The sequence below is a fragment of the Lynx canadensis genome, chromosome C1, assembly GCF_007474595.2.
Source record: "Lynx canadensis isolate LIC74 chromosome C1, mLynCan4.pri.v2, whole genome shotgun sequence".
Lineage (NCBI taxonomy): Eukaryota > Metazoa > Chordata > Mammalia > Carnivora > Felidae > Lynx > Lynx canadensis.
This window is the reverse complement of record NC_044310.1, coordinates 102437633-102458994: the sequence shown is the minus strand read 5'-3', so window position 1 is coordinate 102458994 and position 21362 is coordinate 102437633. Positions and strand designations below refer to the sequence as shown.

Sequence of the window (21362 nt, the reverse complement as noted above, 5' to 3'; positions counted from 1 at the left end):
GGCTCAAATCTGCACAACTAATGAGGCTTATCAAATTAATCACCCCAGGACAAAGGTAAATATACAACAAAGATAAATTCACTCTTCTACACTTAGAATTACTGGAAGCCAATTTCTTGTCAGTTTAGAACAGCTGTTTTGTCCTGTCTTCCAGCTGGCAAGGATTCATACATTTTGACATAGAGCCTCAGAAAGCCTCACACAATCAAGAAAAAATTTTAATGAGAAAAATTCCTCATGCATATATTCACTTTTGTCTTAATTTCTATTTTAGCAAAGAAGAAGCCAAAATGCTGAGCTGTGGAGTTCAATATCAAACATCTGGCAATCCTAGACAAAAAATTAGCATACTGCAACAGTCTTTCACCCTTGTAAAGTTCAAGGGAGTATAGACGCTGTAAGAGTTAACAAGCCCATTCTAGATCACAACAGTTCAGGAAAATAAAAAACACACTCAACATTAACCACTATGATTCATTTCACCTAAAAGATTCAGTAATCAAGATATCAAATGATATCTTAGCGCAATATTTCCAAAAAACAAAATTAGTGCAGAAAAATCCATGGTGAACAAAATATCAAAATTTTATTTTATTTATTATTTTCTTAAAGTTTATTTATTTTTGACAGAGACAGAGTGTGAATGGGGGAGGGGCAGAGAGAGAGGGAGACACAATCTGAAGCAGGCTCCAGGCTCCGAGCTGTCAGCACAGAGTCCAACGCGGGGCTCGAACTCACGAACTGTGAGATCATGACCTGAGCCAAAGTCGGACGCTTAACCGACTGAGCCACCCAGGCACCCCAAAATTCCAAAATTTTAAACAAAGGCAGGATCTGCCCCTGCGTTTGCAAGATCTTGAGAGTGAATGCCTTACTTGCCCTCTGGTTAGGGCCGTGGTTTTTCATCCCAGATGATGTGACAAGAGCCCAACCTTTCGATGCCTCTTCACTGGTAATCTCAAGTGCTAGGTTCTGCTGACCTTGTTGGCAGCAGCGCTCTGTGCATCATGAACTGCCAGACATCAGGTAGCTCCAGTACAACACCACAAGGCAAAAGTGACTATCCAGCCTCCTTCCCTAACAGTTAAGTCTCAAGGGCAAGTTCCTGTGATTTACAAGGCATTAGGGAGATGGTGGAACAAGGGTAGGAAAGGGAGATAGTTAAAGAGGGTGCAAAGAACAATTTATCTTATGAATTGCTGCTAATGCAGTTTAACTAGAATGTAAATTGTCAAGAATCTGCCCTTTTAAGAAAACCCTGAGCCCCATTCTCAGTTTGAGGCACCTACCCACTCAACTCAAAAATGAAGTCTGCTTCACCTTGAGTCTTCCCGTCACATGGACTACAGATGGTTCTGGAAATCAAAGTAGCCATGCTACATCCTCCACGCAGGTTCCACTGAGTTCAAGCTGCTTAGGAAACTTCGCCAGACTGGGGCCTCTCCTTTGGCAAGAGATGCCCATCCCCAAGATGGAACCCTAACCTGATCTTATGCCAGTGCAAACAAACCACCTAGAGGTGCCCCCTGCTGGCAGGACCTATGTTACAGAACAAGGCTCACAGACTAGCTTGGCCCTTAGATGGATCATCAATGCTCCAGGTGCTCAGTCACTGACACTACCCCATAGGGTCTTACACCTGACCTGCGTCACTCATGTGTGTTACTTACCAGTCTGTCGGCAGGTACCAGGCATTTGCATATCCCTTTAGGTGACTTGCCTGGCTCCTAGGGACACCCTAGGCCTACCTATATCTGCCTCACAGGGACAGCCTGCCTCTCTAATCTTGGGTCCTTTGTGCCACTTTTTTTTAACCTACCCTCGGGACAGGAAATGGGAATCACAGCTCAGAACCTCATCCTGAAGAGGTGAACCGTTTGCCAGGCTCTTGACAGTCCCTTCACCTTGGGCCAGACTCCACTTCCTGTTTCCTTTTATTGAAGTAGAACACAGGGCCCAGTCCGATTGAAAGCAGGGCCCCAGTTGTCTCGCTCAGTTTCCGACACCTTTATTTTCAGGAATTGCGCCTTCTTTCCAGTCTCCCTTGACCAATTTCTGCCTGGTAGACTAGGACAGACCAAATCCTGAGGAGATGGGGTAAAGGGAAGGGAAGTCCTGGGGGCCAGCTGAGACAGAAGGGAGGTAAGATACATGAAAGTCTTAAAATTCACAAAAAGCTTTTATAGTTTCACTGAAACAAGGAAAAGAGAAAAAAGTTGCAGCCATTGAAGAGCTAAAGTTGAAGGCTGAGAAAAAGCCATCCCTGTGTCAAACTAGAAGAGTAAATAGAGGGTATAAAATTTTGAATCAAAGTTCAGCATCACCATTGAGCCAAATCCATCATTTGGCTTCAGCTTTAGAAAACCCAATAGCTGGATGCTGACTCCATATTGTTTCTTAAACTCTGACCTTGTGCTTGTGTGGGCACCATCACGTCTAATCAGCATGACAAGCCAGTGATACAAATAGAGTGTGCCCCTTAGATTTTTGTTAATATCTGAACATTCACTCTCAAATACAGGCAAGTTTCCTGGATATAGTTTGGAGCGAAAATCTCCTTATATGTTTTACGTGTTGAAATTCTGTTAATCCTTCAGAGTATAAAAGTTTAATTATTACTTCAAGAGTGAAATGATGCAATACTGAAAAATAATTATGAAAGCTATTTGTTTAAAAATCAACAGTTATTCTTATTAGTAACATAAGTAGTTTTATTAATAATGTAAATAATGTTATTAATAGTTATTTTAATGGCATATATGCCCCCAGTTTCTGGCTCTACCAAGCCCTGGCCAGTATGAGGGCAGCTCTGTTAATTTATATTAGAAACATACTCTCATTTTGTGGCAAGTACTGTTACACGGTACTATGTCAGAAAGACAATGGATACAGCAACTAGGATCTTTTCTCGGGCCCACTTTAGTAAATGAATAGTGGTTAGGAACCGTCACTGGAAACCCTATATACAAGGTGGTCTCCCAGTAGGTTATCGAAGGCAGAGATCTCCAACCAGTGTACCTCTTGTGCTGCAAACAGGCTACATTGTCCAGAAATTGATCCCTCAACCCTTAAGGCATCCAGGAAGATAGCTAGAGCCAGTCACTGCCAGCAATGTCTTCCAGGATGCTTGCTGACTGAGCAAGTAGAGTCCATATTGTTCTATGGATACAGATGGAAATAGCTTGACATGGTCTTTGGCCTCAGCTCTGGTTCCACTCCTCCTTGCTTTTTGTGCTTGGTTTATGTATTAGCCTCATTCCAAAAGGAAGGAAAGGAATAAATCCTGGTGCTCCTCTAATTTCCAGGAGTTTCTGTAATGGATACAAACTGTGGTAGGCGGTGTCTAAGATAGCCCTCAGTGATCCCCGGTAATCACATTCTTGTTATTGGAAAGAGACTTACTTGGAAAGTCTTGGTATTGGAAAGGGATTGGCTCATGCAATTGTGGAGGCTGAGAAGTCCTAGTATCTGCTGTATAGGAGGTGGAGACCCAGGAAAGCTGATGTTGTAGTTCTCAGGACCAGAGGACCCATGGGATAAATCTCAGTCTGAGGTTAGAAGACGGATGTCCCAGCTCATGCACTCAGGCAGGGGGAGCAAATTCTCCCTTCCTCTTTGTGTTCTATTTAGGCGCTCAATGGATTTGATGGTGTCCAACTACACAGGGGAGGGCAATCTGCTTTACTCCGTCTGCCAGTTCCAACTGCTAATCTCATCTGGAAACATCTTTATAGACTCACACAGAAGTAATGTTTAGCCAAATATCTGGGTATCCTGTGATCCAGTCAGTTGACACACACAATTTACCATCACAGCCACTAAGTTTTGGGGTAATTGGCTATGCAGCAATAGGCAACTGATACACAGACTCCTAAACTTCCCCCCAATCCAAGGTGATGTAGAGTTAGAGACCCAGGCCTCCCATTCACAAAGAAGCTATTATTCTCTTTTCAGGAAATAAAGACACTGAATTTGGAGCACTTATTTAAGGCTGCACAATAGGACCTGGATTTATGATCAACATTATGGGGGGGGGGGGCAATAAATAGCGCTTTTGTAAGACTATCCTGTAAAATACGTTGCCTAAGCATTCTGTCTCCAGAATGTGCTTTTAATTACTACCAAGAACATTTCTTTTCTTTTGGAAGGTATGCACAATCCATGAAAATCTTTCTTGTTAAGATTATAATAAAGCTGCACGTTTTAGTTGCAATATTTCGTTGGAGATTCTAAAGTCAAGATTTACACAGCAATGAGGCAAAAATATGTTATAGATTTGATTATTATGGAGATGAGAAGGATGCTAAAATATGGTATTGTTTCTCTTTGTACACTAAGGTCACTTGTTCATGTTAACATTTTTTATTGGTTCCCCTTTCTCTGAGCTAGTGTTGTATGGTCGAATGTAAGTGTGCATCGAGCACACACACAGTGGACAAAATCCCCCATTCTGTGAATTTTTCATGTGCCTATTGTTCTGGGCAGTGAGCCCAGCTTGCTTTAAGTATTTGTTATTTGAATAGTGTCCCAGATTCTCATTTGAAATGTACAATTCACCCATTTTTATTAACCTGAATACGGAACCATCTGATGGTTTTTTGATAGATTTTTCAGTCACGTCCAGGTAAACGTCTTTTTGTTTTAAATAAGTCATTCATTTCTCTGTGCTTTCAGGACTTATGCCGTACGAATTAGAAAGCAAATCCTCCCAAGGTTAAATTTTAATAATGGAGTTTATTATTTTAAAACAAGTGGCATTTTACACTTGTTATGCCAATTTTGAGACCAGACCATTTTTGTTAAAGCTCTATCAAAGGATTTTTGTTATTGCTTTGATTTTTTTAAGTTAATTTATTTTCAGAGAGAGAGCATGAGCAGGGAAGGGGCAGAGAGAGAGGGAGACAGAGAGAATCCCAAGCAGGCTCCACACCCTGTGCTGAGCCCTACGCGAGTCTCGATCTCACAACCATGGGATCATGACCTGAGCAGAAATCAAGAATTAGACACAACCATGGGGCGCCTGGGTGGCGCAGTCGGTTAAGCGTCCGACTTCAGCCAGGTCACGATCTCGCGGTCCGGGAGTTCGAGCCCCGCGTCGGGCTCTGGGCTGATGGCTCGGAGCCTGGAGCCTGTTTCCGATTCTGTGTCTCCCTCTCTCTCTGCCCCTCCCCCGTTCATGCTCTGTCTCTCTCTGTCCCCAAAATAAATAAACGTTGAAAAAAAAAATTAAAAAAAAAAAAAAAAAAAAGAATTAGACACAACCAGGTGGGCTACCCAGCCGCCCCTGTTTTGATTTTTTAAATTTTATTTATTTTAATGTTTATTTATTTATTTTTTTTTATTTTTTTTAACGTTTATTTATTTTTGAGACAGAGAGAGACAAAGCATGAACGGGGGAGGGTCAGGGAGAGGGAGACACAGAATCTGAAACAGGCTCCAGGCTCCAAGCTGTCAGCACAGAGCCTGATGCAGGGCAAACCCATGAACCGTGAGATCATGACCTGAGCTGAAGTCAGATGCTTAACCCACTGAGCCACTCAGGTGCCTCGATTTGTTTTTTAAGGAAGAGAAAATCTAGGGTCACTGAAAAGAAACATTTTAAAAGCAAGCTGAACAAAAGTAATTACTCATATGCACATGAAATACAGTTAGCACCTGCCAATTAAGCCCCACTTGTACCATTTCATAACTGTGTTATCGTGTCACATTATTTAACCTTTCTATAAAAATGGGGATAATAATACCTTTCTCAAAGAATTGTAGTGAGGATTAAATGAGATTGTGTGTGTAAATTGCTTAAACTATGGCTTGGCATGTAGCAAGTGCCCCCTAATAATTGTTAATAACGCACATTACACATGCAGTAACGATCACAATGACAATGATACTGCGGTTGCCATGCATGTCAGTGATCAGGATCTAAACTGCAGAATTCTGTTTGGAACTCCTGTGGGATCTAGTACAAATCCCCTTTATTTGTGAGGCTCTCCATCTGGTTATCATCTGTAACTCTCTGTTAAGATACTTGTTGATAGTACCCAGGGTCCTCCCTGTTGGAGAGGTGATGTCTTACATCACCTGACCACCACCACCCCCATCATGAGTGGGGAGAAAACTTCAGCCCGGTGTTCCAAATGCAGCTTAGTACAGTGAAGTCCTGTTTCTCCATCTCAGTTATTTTCTCTTCTGATTTCATCTTCAGCATCTGCAAGGCAGTGAGTTATCTGCCAGCAGGCCCTACGCTCTGAGGCCCACATGCATTAGCACAGAGGCTGCATCTTTTAGGAGGCCCCTGAAGAATCCCGTTTGAGTCCAGTGCCTATCCCTGAACTAATTCCTGAGGCTGTGGGGGAAAACTAATCTTCTTTTTTTCCATTAATAGGAAAAAAAATCTTTAGTGTAAATAGACTTCATTTTCTTAGAGCAGTTTTGGGTTTAAGTCATTCTTTTTAAAAAGGTCTGTGGGGCGCCTGGGTGGCGCAGTCGGTTAAGCGTCCGACTTCAGCCAGGTCACGATCTCGCGGTCCGGGAGTTCGAGCCCCGCGTCGGGCTCTGGGCTGATGGCTCAGAGCCTGGAGCCTGTTTCCGATTCTGTGTCTCCCTCCCTCTCTGCCCCTCCCCCGTTCATGCTCTGTCTCTCTCTGTCCCAAAAATAAATAAACGTTGAAAATAAATAAATAGGTCTGTGATGTTTCCTTTTTAAACTTCATTCCCCTCATCCAATACCCCATTGATTCTGTTGGCTCTGCCCCCCAAAATATATTTGGAATCTGTTCGCTTCTTACCAGCCTGACCACTATACGGTCACCCTATATGAATCAGCCTATCTCACACCTGGTCTACTTACTGCAACAGTCTTCAAAGCAGCTTCCTCTGCTTCCACTCTTGGCCTCTCAAAGTGTATTCTACAAAAGCACAGTGATATTTTTAACTATTTTTCCAGATCATATCATGGTTCTGCTTCAAACCCTTCCTTCGTTTCCCAATGTCCTTAGAATAAAATCAACTTCTGGGGCACCCGGGGCGCTCAGTTAAGCGTCTGACTCTTGACTTCAGCTCAGGTCATGATCTTCCGGTTCCAGAGACCAACCCCACGTCAGGCTCTTTCTCTCCCTGTGTCTCTGCCCCCTCCCTGCTCACACTTGCTCTCTATCTGTCTGTCTCTCTCAAAATAAATCAATAAACTTAAAAAATGTTTAAAATTAAAGTTTAGGTATAATTTATATTTGCTGGAGATAAAAATCACAGGCTAACACACATAAGAATCTTTTCTTTAATGCATCTAAGATTCTTATAGCACAAAAAAAAGTACAGAGAATTTTTTAAAGGACAGATTTCAGGGCACTTTCAAATTCTGAAGTGCAATAAAGCTCTTTCGGGTATCCTTCAAAGTTAAAAGACTCTCCTTCAGATTAATGAAAAGATTAGGATTTATTAATCACAACGGGCACTGGAAATATGGTCCATGGTACCTGCATTAGGTTAGGGATAAATGGAGTCTCCACATTTTAGGAAAGGGGACGAAAAGGCACTTTAAGCTCATGTCCATAGCAGTTCTAATGATGTTGATTCAATTTAGAAAGGCATTATTATCTCATTGCTATCTTCTCAAGGCTTAGTCCTCAAACTGTCCATACTGCTACTTCTCTTCTTTATACCACCAGGAGCAAACCTCTGGGAAGAATGGTAATACAGACTGAAGTCTAAAACTGTGGGTGGTGCTCTAACTGTTTGCCATACAATGTATAACAAGGAGATTGGCTAATCTAGAAACGAAATAACTCTGCCTCTAGCACAGTATCAGGATGTGCTTATCAAAAAACTTTTTGTGGGGGCGCCTGGGTGGCTCAGTCGGTTGAGCATCCGACTCAGGTAATGATCTCACCGTCAGTGGGGTCGAGCCCCGCATCGGGTCTGTGCTGACAGCTCAGAGTCTGGAACCTGATTCAGATTCTGTGTCTACTTCTCTCTCCGTCCTTTCCTGGCCTGCGCGCGCTCTCTCTCTCTCTCTCTCTCTCTCAGAAATAAATAAACATTTAAAAATAATAATAGTAAAATAAAATAAATTTTAAAATTAAAAAATAAATAAATAAAATTTTTGTGGTATAGAAATGCCCAAAACCAATTACTTAGACTCTTTTGGATATATTTTACTTTCAAAATGAAAATATAATAGGCTAACAAACAAAAATTAAATTCTATTTGATATGTAAAAAATAATATATATATTTTTAATTTTTTTAATCTTTATTTATTTTTGAGAGAGAGACAGAGCATGAGCAGGGGAGGAGCAGAGAGAGAGGGAGACACAGAATCTGAAGCAGGCTCCGGGCTCTGAGCTGTCAGCACAGAGCCCGACGTGGGGCTCAACCCCACTGACTGTGAGATCATTACCTGAGTCGGATGCTCAACTGACTGAGCCACCCAGGCACCCCAAAATAATTAATATTTTAATGTTTTTATAAAAACAATTCCTTTCAGGGGCGCCTGGGTGGCGCAGTCGGTTAAGCGTCCGACTTCAGCCAGGTCACGATCTCGCGGTCCGTGAGTTCGAGCCCCACGTCAGGCTCTGGGCTGATGGCTCAGAGCCTGGAGCCTATTTCCGATTCTGTGTCTCCCTCTCTCTCTGCCCCTCCCCCGTTCATGCTCTGTCTCTCTCTGTCCCAAAAATAAATAAACGTTGAAAAAAAAAAAAAATTCCTTTCAGATGTTTCAGTTAACCTTTGAGTGACATAAAAATATTTCAGCATTCTGTAATACCAATATTTTGCACAACTTAAGATAAAACCATTGAGTTTAGCATTTTAAAGAAAAAAAAAAACAAAATAAAAAAGGAGAATGGTAACTCACGGAGAAGCTATGTAGCTAATAAAGCTTCGTTTTGGAATCTTCTATTTTTAATATTTATTTATTTGTTTATTTATTTACTTTAAATTTTATTTTAGAGAGACAGAGAGCGTGCATGAGTGGGGCATAGGGGCAGAGGGAGAGAGAAGAGATCCCACAACCTGGGATCATGACCTGAGTCCAAATCAAGAGCTGGACGCTCAACTGACTGAGCCACTCAGGCACCCCTGGAATCTTTTTTAAAAATACAGAAAGCAAAGAGAAATAACAAATTTGAAATTTGTATTAATAAATTTTAACATACCTCTCTCAATAATTGATAAAAAATTAGCTACAGAGTCAATAATGATATGTAAAATTTGAACAACATAATGAACCAACTTGATCTAAAGATCTTTCTAAAACACACCACTCAACAACAGCAGGATACATGTTTTTCCAGTGCACAAGGAACATTTACGAAGACATATCATAATCTGGGCCATAAAACAATTCTCAGCAAATGTAAAAGAACTCAAATCATACAAGATGTGCTCTCTGACCACAAATGAATTATGTCAGAAATCAGTAGCAGAAAGAAGTCTGAAATATTTTCAAATGTCTTGAAACTAAACACACACTTCTTTTTTTTAATGAAATTTATTGTCAAATTGGTTTCCATACAACAAGACACACACTTCTATATAACCCACAGAGCAAAGAAGAAACCAAAAGTGAAAAGAGAAAGTATTTTAAACTGAATGAAAATGAATTCAGGAGATATAAAAATTTGTGGCATAGAGCTAATGCAGTACTTAGAATGAAATTTACAGAACCAAAGAAGTTGAAGTAGAAAAGAAAGGTCTTAAATCAATGATCTAGCCATCCACTTTAAGAAACTGGAAAAGGAAGAGCAAATGAAATTCAAAGTAAGCAGAAGAAAGGAAATAATAAGGACCAGGGGTAAAGCACATAAACTCAAAACACTAAAAACAATAGAGAAATTAAGTGAAGCCAAAGCTGGTTTTCTGAAAAGGTAAATAAAACTGATAAATTTCAGATCAAGTTTATCGAAACAAAAAGAGAAGACACAAATAACCAATATGCAGAATGAGAAAGGTGACATCAGTGCAGATTCTGCAAATACTAAAGGACTAATAAGAAAATTATGTTTCAATTTGCAAAATTTTTAAATTTATGGCAATAAGTTTGACGACTTAGAAAAAATGAACAAATTTCTTGGAAGACACAAATTAACAAAACTCTCCCCAGAAGAAACAGATAAGCTAAATAGACCTATATTTATTAAGGAAATTATATTTGTAATTAAAAACCTTCCCAGAAGGAAAATCTAGGCTTAAAAGTCTTTACTAGTGAATACTATCAAACATTTAAGGAAGCAATAATGCAATTTCTACCCAAACTCTCCCCCAATATTGAAGAGGTGGGAATTCCAACTCTTTTTTCTTTTAAGTTTATTTATTTATTCTGAGACAGAGAGTGTGCAGGCAAGCGGGCAGGGGCAGAGAGAAGGAGAGACAGAATCCCAAGCAGACTTCGCACCATTAATGCAGAGCCTGATGTGGGGCTTGAACCCAGAACTGTGAGACCATAACCTGAACCAAGACCAAGAGTTGGACACTCAACCGACTGTGCCACCCAGGTGCCCTCAACTCATTTTTTGAGGCCAATATTGTCCTTATACAAAATCCAAACAAAGTTATTGTAAATAGAGAATACAAACCAATATCCCCCATGAACACAGATGCAAAAATTCTTAATTTTTTAAAATGTTTACTTATTTTTGAGAGAGAGAGAGAGAGAGAGAGAGCAAGCAATCATGAGTGGGGTAGAGGCAGAGAGACAGAGGGAGAGAGAAAATCCCAAGTAGGCTCTGCACCATCAGCACGGAGACTGATGCGGGGCTCGAACCCACGAACGGTGAGATTGTGACCTGAGTTGAAACCAAGAGTCAGATGCTTAACCCACTGAGCCAACCAGGTGCCCCAAAAATTCTTAACAAAACTTTAGCAGATCTAATCCAACAATATATAGGAAGTATAGTAAATCATAACTAAGTGGGATTTATCCCAGGCACCCAACATTGATGTTAACATTTTTTTTTTTTTAATTTTAGAGAGAGAGAGAAAAAGAGGGAGGGAGGGGCAGAGGGAGAGAAAGAAAATCTCAAGCAGGCTCCATGCTCAGCACAGAGCCAGACCTGGGGCTCAATACCATGACCCTGGGATCATGACCTGAACCAAAATCAAGAGTTGGACGCCCAATCAACTGAGGCATCCAGATGCCCCAATTTTAACATTCTTATATCAATCATTGCAATTCACCAGATTAACAGAATGTAGAAGGAAAAAATGATACAATAATCTCAACAGATGTAAAACTAGGCATCCATTGCTAATGAAAATCCTCAGAAAACTATGACCAGAAGGGAACTTTTTCAATGTGATAAAAGGCACCTATGGAAAATCTGCAGGTAATATCACACATAATGGTGAAAAACTGAATGCCTTCCTCCTAAGATCAGGAACAAGGCAGAAATGTTTGCTCTCACTATTTCAATTTAACTTTGTACTGGAGGCTCTAGCTAGTGCAATAAGGCAAAGACAAACAACAGACAGACAGATAGACATAGAGATTGGAAAGAGGATTAAAATATCATCTCTCTTTCTTGGGGGGACGACATCATCATGTAGAAATCCTATCAAATCTATAAAAAAAATCTCTTAGAACTAAACTGTGAATTTAGCAAAGCTACAGGATACAAAATCAATAGGGAAAAATCAATATAAACTAGCAATAAACAATCAGAAATTGAAAATTGTAAGATATTATCAACTATAAGAGAATCAACAATATGAAGAATCTAGGCATATGTGTCTCTAAGATACGTGACTAGGATACACTAAAAACAAAACACTGGTGAGAGAAATTAAAGACATTATTATTATTATTATTATTATTATTATTATTATTGGATTGGATAATTCTTCATTGTAGGGACTGTTCTGTGCTTTGTAGAACGTTTACCAGCATTCCTGACCTTCATCTACTAGATGCCCGAATCACCCTTGCCCTGAGGTATGATAAACAAAAATGTGTCCAAATACACACACACATCCCCAAAAAATCCCACAAAAATGTGTCTAGATACTGTTATATCTGTTACCCCCAACTGAGAACCACTCATCAAAATAAATGGAAATATGCACCATGTTTATGGACTGGGAGACTCAATATTTTTGAAATATTGATCCTCTCCAAATCAGTCTATAGGGTCAATGTGATCCCAGTTGAATCACCAGCAGGCTTTTTGTCTACACTGACAAGTGGATTCTAAAATGTGTATGAGAATACAAAGGACCTAGAATAGCCAGAATGATTTTGAAAAAGAAGGACAAAGTTGGAGGACTTTCGCTACAAGATTTTAAAACTTATAAAGAGCTGCTGTGATCAAGACAGCATGGAGTGGGCTGAGGTATCAGTAGGAGCAGCTGGGCGGCGGGAGGAGCTGACAATTAAGCTGATCAAGATGACAACCTCCCCAAAGCACAGAGTCTGTGGCAGAGCCCATGGGGGAAGAGCCAACAGGGAGTCTAGCCAGGATCAGTGGAGTTCTGGACAAGGAGCTGGAGGAAGGGGGCTTTGACAAGGCCTACGTGGTGTCCTTGGCCAGTTTCTGGTGCTAAAGAAAGATGAAGATCTCTTCGGGAATGGCTCAAGGACACACACGGTGCCAATGCCCCGCAATCCTGGGACTGCTTCGGGTGCCTCCCAGAGTGGTGTGACACCTTTCTGTGAGGCTCTCTAGGGAGCCCCCAATCTCTAGTCCCAGCACTGGGTCTCCAGAGTTTGCAGCCATGTGGGGACCCCCCCCCCCCGTCCTCTATGAAGGAAGATATTGCTGTTGTCATACTCACCTGTGATATACTTCAAGATCTTCGGGGAGTTCTCTCCCCTCCCCATTTCAGCTTTTTTGGAATTCGGACTCTTACATGCATCTCCCTTCTTCTTCCCCTGCCAGTTTCATGTAGACAATTATCAGCTTGTCTGAGTGGATTCCCAGCCTTTCCCTCACCCCCACTTCCGTCTCTAGTCTGTTTTATGCTATGTGGCTCCTTTTATGTCTTTGCAAAGTTTTTTATATCAATAAAGTTAGTGGACTTCAAAACAAATGGTATTGGTCTTAAAGTAGACAAATAGATGAATGGAACAGAAGAGAAAATTCAGACATAGACCCACATATATTTGATCAATAGATTTCAATAAATTGCCAAGGAAATTAAATGGAGAAAGAACAGAGTTCTCAACAAACAATGTTGGAATAAGTGGAAATCTATATGCAAAAAATGAACCTTGATCAATACCTTGTACCTCATACAAAAGTTAGCTTGAAATGAATCATAAACCAAGCATAAAATGTAAAACTATAAAATTTCTAGAAGAAAACATAGGAGGATATTTTTGTGATCTTGGGTTAAGCAGCACTTTCTTAGAACATGAAAGAACAGTTTGATAGTTTGGGCTTATTTGGCAAAATTTAAAGATCTGATTTGAAGAAATCTGGTCTTCAAAAGACACTTATTAACATAGAAAGACAAGATATAGATTGGGACAACATACTTACAAAGTACCTCTATAATAAAGACTTGTATTTCAGATACGTAGGAACTCCCAAATTTAATCACAAAAAAAAAGCAAACAACTCAATAAAAAAATGGGCAAAAGATTTCAATAGACACTTCACCAAAAATATACAGATGGTAATTAAGGACAAAAAATGTTCAACGTCAGTAGTCACTAGGGCAATGCAAATCAAAACCATAAGATACCATTTCACACACACTAGAATGGCTATAATAAAAAAGACAGACAATGATAAGTGTTGACAAGAATGTGGAGAAGTGGGAACCTTCATATATTGCTAATGGGAAATAAAAAGGTACAATCCCTTTGAGAAAGAGTTTGGTGGTATCTTAAAATGTTAAACATATGCCTACTACTCTACTATTTGAAATTTACCTAAGAAAATGAAGGCATAGGTCCACAAAAAGACTTGTACATGAATGTTCACAGCAGTTTTGTTTGTAATAGCCAAAAAACTGGAAACAATAAAACAGCTGGTGTATAAATAAACAACCTGTGGCATATCCATACAAGGGAATACTACTCAGTAACAAAAGAAAACAAACTATTGCTACCCACAACGTCGTGGATAAAACTCAGAATAATTATACTGAGTGAATGAAGCCAGACAGAAACAAAGAGTACTTACTATATGATTCCATGTATATAAATTTCTAGAAAATGCAAACTAACAGAGCAACAGAAAGCAGATTAGTGGTTGATTGCCTGTGTGTGAGGGGGGCACGAGACAGCAGGGAGGATTATAAAAGGGAAGAAGGAAACTTTTGGGGATGATAAGCATGTGATAATTTCACAGATACATGCATGTATCAAAACTTTTCCAATCGTACACTTTAAATCTGCCCAGTTTATTAAAAAATTTTTTTAACATTTATTTATTTTTGAGAGACAGAGAGAGACAAAGCACAAGTGGGGAGGGGCAGAGAGAGAAGGAGACACAGAATCCGAAGCAGGCTCTAGGCTCCGAGCTGTCAGCATAGAGCCCAATGCGGGGCTCGAACTCACAAGGCTCGAACTCACAAACCATGAGATCGTGACCTGAGCCAAAGTTGGATGCTTAACCGACTGAGCCACCCAGGCGCCCCAAATCTGCCCAGTTTATTTTATGTCAATTATATCTCAATACAGCAGTAACAAAATAATAATGACAAAAAGAGAGATGGCTAAAGAGACATAATGGTTGAAGTTTGATGTTAGAAAGTTAACCTTCTCTGACATCATTACCCCCAACAGTTGTCTGCTGGTTCCAGGTTATCCACCTAAACATGCAAACTGCTAGGGTTCAAAAATGCACCCAGAGGCAGCTGGCAACTCAGTTAATTCCTCTTCTTAAACAACTGTATACTTGAGAGAGGATCACTTCTGAAAAAAAAAATTTTTTAATGTTTTTATTTCTTTTTGAAGGAAAGAGAGAGACAGAGCAAGAGTGGGGAAGGAGCAGAGAGAGAGGGAGACATAGAATTTGAAGCAGGCTCCAGGCTGTAAGCTGTCAGCACAGAACCGATGTGGGGCTTGAACCCATGATCTGTGAGATCATGACCTGAGCCGAAGTGGGACGCTCAACCGACCAAGCCACCCAGGCGCCCCGAGAGAGGATCACTTTTGAATTAAATCCTCATTGAAAAGTTCTATCCAGGGTCTCACTTCAAGAAAGCATTTTCCCAGGGCCATACATCTGTTTTTATCCCTCTGCTAAAATTTGCTTCCCACCCAACCCTGGCTTCATTATTTTGTTAGGCCAGACAAAATTCACCTCCTGTGTGTGTGTGAAGCCCTCTCTGGTCCTCTGGTTCTTAGCACCACATTCAGTAGCCATTAACCATCTGGCTCATAATGCCAGCATGTAGGTGCTGTAACAAAATGCCCTGACCCCACTTCCTTACCCCCATCATGAATTTCACCTAAAAGAAAGTAAGCTTGCATTCTGAAATGTAAAGTTTACAATTAAGACAAACCGGTTCAGAGAAAAGATGTGCCAGCACTTGGAACCACACAAGGATTCCTGAGCCAAACAGATTATTACCTAATTGAAAATATTAGTGGGTCAGAGATAGAAACAGAGAGGGAGTACATGAGAAGAGAGGTGCACGCTCACCATCCGGGGAATAAAGAACCCATTTGTATCCTGTTACTCTGTTTAAAGCTATTAAAGTTTACAAAATCTGGAATCCACTGATTACTTTGCCTTGTTTTAAATTCAAGTTTCATAAACAATTTTTTGGTTATAATTTGTTTTCCGAATGTGGCAAGTATGCCAAGAGAACTTACTAGAGTAACAGAAGAGGGTCTAGTTCCCCGAGATGTTAGAATCCTCATTTTAATTTTTGAGAATAAATCCTCATAATAATTTGTCATTCTGGGTTTAGATAGCAGTCTTGTGGATTTGTTTAATATCAGCCTGAGAAACAGACTCGACAAGGTAAGACTAGATTCTTTTTTTTTTTAATTTTTAATGCTTATTTTTGAGAGAGAGAGAGAGAGAGAGAGAGTGGGGGAGGGGTAGAGAGAGAGGGAGACACAGAATCTGAACAGGCTCCAGGCTCTGAGATGTCAGCACAGAGCCCAATGCAGGACTCGAACCCACGAACCGTGAGATCATGACCTAAGCCAAAGTCGGACGCCCAACCGACTGAGCCACCCAGGTGCCCCAAGACCAGATTCTAACATATTTTCCAAGATAATGTCACCTTGTATGGCTTCTTAAGACACAGTCCATTTTCCCTGAAGAGATCCTTTTAATTAATTAATTAATTAATTAATTAATTAATTTATTTATTTCTCATTTCCCCACTTCACCCTTCTGTTATAGCACTTACTCCATAACTGGTGTAGAACTATAGATTCTTAGCTACTTGAGGGCAGTTTTGCATCCAGTTTTGTCCTGGCCTCCACCATCGTTGCTCAATAAATAACAGAAGTAAATTGAATCTGGGTAATGTGCAGAGGTGTTTTCTTCCATTTTTAAAACTGATTTGATAGTCAGAAAATTAGATACCAAAAACGCCCCTTCTCAAGGACAAGTCTCTCATACTCATTAACCTCTAATACTGTAGATAAGACAGGTGTGTTTTCAAAAGTAAAGGGGCAGCACCCTGCTGGCTCCATTGGTAGAGCATTTGACTTTTGATTGTGGAGTTGTGAGTTCAAGTCCCACGTTGGGGGTGAAGGCTCCTTAAAAAAGAATAAAAAATGAAAGTATGCCACACAGGGGTGCTTGGGTGGCTCAGTTGGCTAAGCATCTGACTTTAGTTCAAGTCATGATCTCATGGTTCATGGGTTCGAGCCCTGCATCTGGCTCTGCAGTGACAGTGCGGAGCCTGCTTGGGATTCTCCCTCTCCCCCTCTCTCTCTGCCCCTCCCCTGCTCATGCTCTCTCTTTCTCAAATAAATAACTTAACTTAAAAAAAAAAATGCTGCGCATTCCTAGAGAATTTTTCAATGGGGGTCAGAGTAGCACCAACCTCAGTGAAGTTCCTGACACAGTTTCATTTGGGAATTCCTGAAATGTTAAAAAAAAAAAACAACATTTCAAGGCTCCTCGTTACATCAACTAAGATGAATACGGAGATCTGTCAGATGAATAGCCATTAAGGAAATAAAGTGTGCTGTCTATTTAAACAATTAAACCACAATGTAGAGAACCAAATTCTAATTTGGTAACTTTTTGTTACCAAAGACCGTAAAAAAAAAAAAAAAATCACATCTTTATAATGAGTCATGATCCATTTTAAATTTTGCAATAGCATTGCTCTTTTGATGAAAAGCATTCACCACAGTGTATGTATAAACAGTTAAAAAGACTTTAAATTATAGATATATGTTCAGATTAAAATTTTTTTGTTTCAAGCTTTAAAAAAAAAAACCCAAAGTAGTCTGTGAAAACTATTCAACACTGCAGAGATACACATGTTAAAAAAAAAAAAAAGTAATTGTTTGGGCTAAAATTCCATGTTATAAAAAATCAAATAATGAATACTTTTGCCTTGTTCCTTATTTTTTTTAAGTTTTAATTTTAATTCCAGTTAGTTAACAGACAGTGTTATATTAGTTTTAGGTGTGGCCTCATACTTTCTTAAAAGCAGTAATTTTTTATGGGTATCTTAATAGACATATGATTCCATTAAGCACTGTCAATTGAATGACTTTGACTCAGTTTTCTCACAGTAGGCAGTGTGATGAGTAAATACAACGAAGTGTGAATAAACTAGTTTCCTAATTCACAAATAAAGCATAGTCCTGAACACAGAAAACAGATTCCATTAATATTTCGTTCTGTAATTAATCCTCAAAAGATCCAAATCGTGATTTTATGCATAGGAAATTGAGGCCCAGAGAAACGAAGTTACTTTTTTCATTTCCCAGTTAGTAGACGGCAGCTTAGAGACCAAAGCCACCACTGCCCTGCAGTATGATTTGGCACTCCTGGGTTCCCATAAAAGAGTAAGCTCAAAATGCTAAGGCAAGGAAAGGCTTGTTTCAAAAACGGCGGTAGCACAATCTCTTTTCCAAAACATATATGCATGGCAGATTTTTGTCCTGCTGATGCTACATGAAGAAAATGTGGGCCTAATCTGTCCAGTCTTCCATTTCAGCGCAAAGGAAGGGGCTGGGTTACGTGGAGATTGTCCTGCACGCCTCATCCGGCCAACAGGCATGGCCACAGCTCTGCAGGGGAAGAGAGGTGGCCTAGGAAGAAAGAACCATCACCAACCCCACCGTGCTGTTTGTCTCTTAGATAAATAAAAATTATATAGATACACAGATAAAGAGGGTGTGAGAGAAAGCAGCGCGTACTCGCGCGCGTTTCCTGATCTGCTTTTACCTTCCCTAATGCTTCCACCCTGGCATGGCCTTCTGCATCATGTGCTCATCTCTCCATCAACAGACATGGCCTTCAACCTCATCTCCACCAACAAAACGGGCATCTACGCATCCGGCAAAGACCTTGGATGGGACAGCGACGCGTTTCCCCAGCTTTAGTCCGGTATAACGCGGAGCCACACCTTGATTTCTAGGCAACTCCCCCACTGGCTTTTCTCCGCTCTGCCCCGCCACCGGCCGCATCAACGCCCCGCAAACCCTCTGCCCGGTGCCCTCCAACCCCTGTCCTAGCTGATGGCCCTCGGCGCCAACCCCTTCAGCCCCCGGGGCCCAGCCCCGGGAACGGTCCTCCCGCCCAGCGCGCCGCGCGCCCCCGCTCCCCGCGCGGACCGCAGCCTCCGGGGCTCCCGCGGGGCTCTCACCTCATCCAGGGTGCGGCCGCCGCGGCTGCCTCCTCCTCCTCCTCCTCGGCCGCCGCCGCCCAGCTCCCGGCCGCCTCGGGACGCCGTCGTGCCCGGCCAGGGGAGCGCCGCGAGGGCGGTGGGGCTCGAGCCGCGTCCCCGGGCCAGTAGGGCGCGCGGTGCGCCCGGCGGGACGCGCGGCGGCAGCAGCTGCAGCCGCAGCGGCGGCGGCGGCAGCAGGACCCGCTCTCGGTCCTCTTCATGGATTTCCCGGGCCTGGCCGCGCCTGTCCCGGTGACCGACCCTGCTTGGTTTCCCCACGGTCTTCGCGCGCTGCCAGGGAGCATCCTCCAGGCGCGGATTGCGGCGGAAACCTGGAAGGACCAGGCCTGCTCCGCGGCTGCCTCGGCCACCTGCTTCTCCCAGATTGCTCTTGTCCCTCGCCCACAAACACCCCCCGCGGTCTCTTCACCCTCTATCATCACCCCATCCTCTCTCCACCCACTACCTCAACCTGGAAACCTTTTCATTCCCACATGGCACTCTTTTTCGTCTTCCTATCCACTCCATGGTCACCGACCTCAATTTCCAACCTTAAAAAGTTTCTCCTTTTCACACTCCCTCTCTCCAAATTTTCCCGGGGTTTGTCTTCCTCCTCCCTCCAACTCAGTCATCGTCTTCTATGTTACATTATTCTTTCCTCAGAATCACTACTTCCCCAGGCTGTTGGCGAACCCCTTTTCTCCCACTTTCCCTGTTTCTCCTTCTTAAACTCTTTTATCCCCTCAATTTTCCCTTTAGTTGTTGTAAAAATCTTCTTCCTAAATAACCTCAGTTTTCCTTTCATTTGAGACTTTTGGATCGCCATTTTTCATGCAGAACTCCTAGTAAAGCCTATATAGCTTGGTATCCAATATCCAGTCAAGGGAATGTAGTCATGGTTAAAAAATAAAAAGTTCATAGGTCAAATAAATTCTCCACTTCATGTTCCTTCTGAAAGCCTTTTCTTATAGTCCACTAAGGAAGGAAGCTAGTGAGACCCTAGCAGAGCAGAATGCTTCTGTGACACTATTTTATGTACACAAGGCTTAGAAGAGCGGGTTTATCTTTGTAGTGGGCACTGTGGATCCCAAAGTTCAGAGGCAAAATGCCTTATGCAATATGCACTATTGATGGATTCCATGTAAACAGAGGAACTCATCCTTAACACATTTTCCTCCCAAATCTGTGTTGTTGTTGTTGTACTCCAACACTATCATCCACCCATTGCCCAAGCCCCAAATTTGGGAGTGGTCAGAGATTTATCTCTCTCACTCATGCATCTCATCCAGTCAATTCAACTTCTTGACTGTTTCTTTATTTTAAGGTGCCTCTTATCATGATTCCAAATGCCTCCAGAAAATGACACTACCCAGTATCTCATCATTCTTTCAAACCTCCCAGCTTAATCTATATCTTTACCTCTTTTTTCCCTCCATTATGTCTTACCTGCCCAATTTACCCTACCACTCCTGTCCCTGCTAGAGATTCTCAATTATCTTTTGTTGTCTTTCTTTTTTTTTTAAGTTTTATTTATTTATTGAGAGAGAGAGAGAGAGAGAGAGAGAGAGAGAGAGAGAGAGAATGAGCAGGGGAGAGGCAGAGAGAGGGAGAGAGAATCCCAAGCAGGCTCCACACTGTCAGTGGAAAGCCACGTGACGCAGGGCTCGAGCTTACGAAGCATGAGATCATGACCTGAGTGGAAATCAAGAGTCGCCCTCTTTTGTTGTCTTTATATCTTTGGCCTCGCCTTCTCCATTAGGTCCATCCCACTCCTGTAAAATAAAGTCCTCTCAGGGCACCTGTGTGGCTCAGTCTGTTAAGCTGCTGACTCTGGCTCAGGTTATGCATGATCTCAGGGTTAGGGAGTTTGAATTCCACTTTGGGCTCTATGCTAACAGCTCAGAGCCAGGAGCCTGTTTCAGATTCTGTGTCTCCCTCTCTCTCTGCCCCTTCCCCGCTCACACTCTGTCTCTCTCTCTCTGAAAAAAAAAAATGAATAAACGTTAAAAAAAAATGTTTTTGAAACAAAAAGGGACATCTTGACCAGGAGGCAAGTTTCATAGATCTAATCAGTTCCATAGCTTTTATGCATTGGCAGGAATCATTCTGCAAGGGCTGAAAAGGAACCCACACAAGAGAGGATGGAAGTTAATGTCACTAAACAGAACCTACATTCAAATCAGCCCCCAGGTACCAGAAGAGGGGCTTCAAAGGGGGAAATGAAAATGAATAGGTTTTGATTTGCTGGTGGAAAATCAAAATCACTAAACTCATTAAACCATGGTTTAATGAGACTAAACTAAGACTGCCAACCTGTAAATTTCTAAATTTTGTAACAACACACGAAGATCTCAAGTGTCCCACCGGAAGAGAGGAAACGATTTCTACAGGTGATTTCCACCTCCACCCACTACATATTAAACACAGTACCATAAACAACTGAAACTATGTTTACAAGTCATAGCTTCAGATAATTGTCCTGAAATGATTGATAAGCCAAAGAGGCTAAAACTGAAAAGGTTTTCTCTTCTTTCTCTATTCAACATTGAATTTCTGCTATGATGTTTGGAAATAGCTATGTGGTTTTGCATTGTCCCAAGAGTTAAA

At 41.5% G+C, this 21362-nt stretch overlaps 1 protein-coding gene and 1 pseudogene across 1 annotated transcript in view; one reads left to right on the top strand and one right to left on the bottom strand.

The window, feature by feature from the left end:
• LOC115519998 (myomegalin-like) overlaps window positions 1-18976 on the bottom strand; it is a 180468-nt gene extending 161492 nt beyond the window's left edge. The window contains exon 1 of the mRNA XM_030323939.1: window positions 18735-18976. Coding sequence (XP_030179799.1) covers window positions 18735-18976 — 242 coding nt within the window. The remainder of the gene's footprint in view (window positions 1-18734) is intronic.
• Window positions 12377-12645, top strand: LOC115520003 (annotated as a pseudogene).
• Window positions 18977-21362: the final 2386 nt, after the last annotated feature.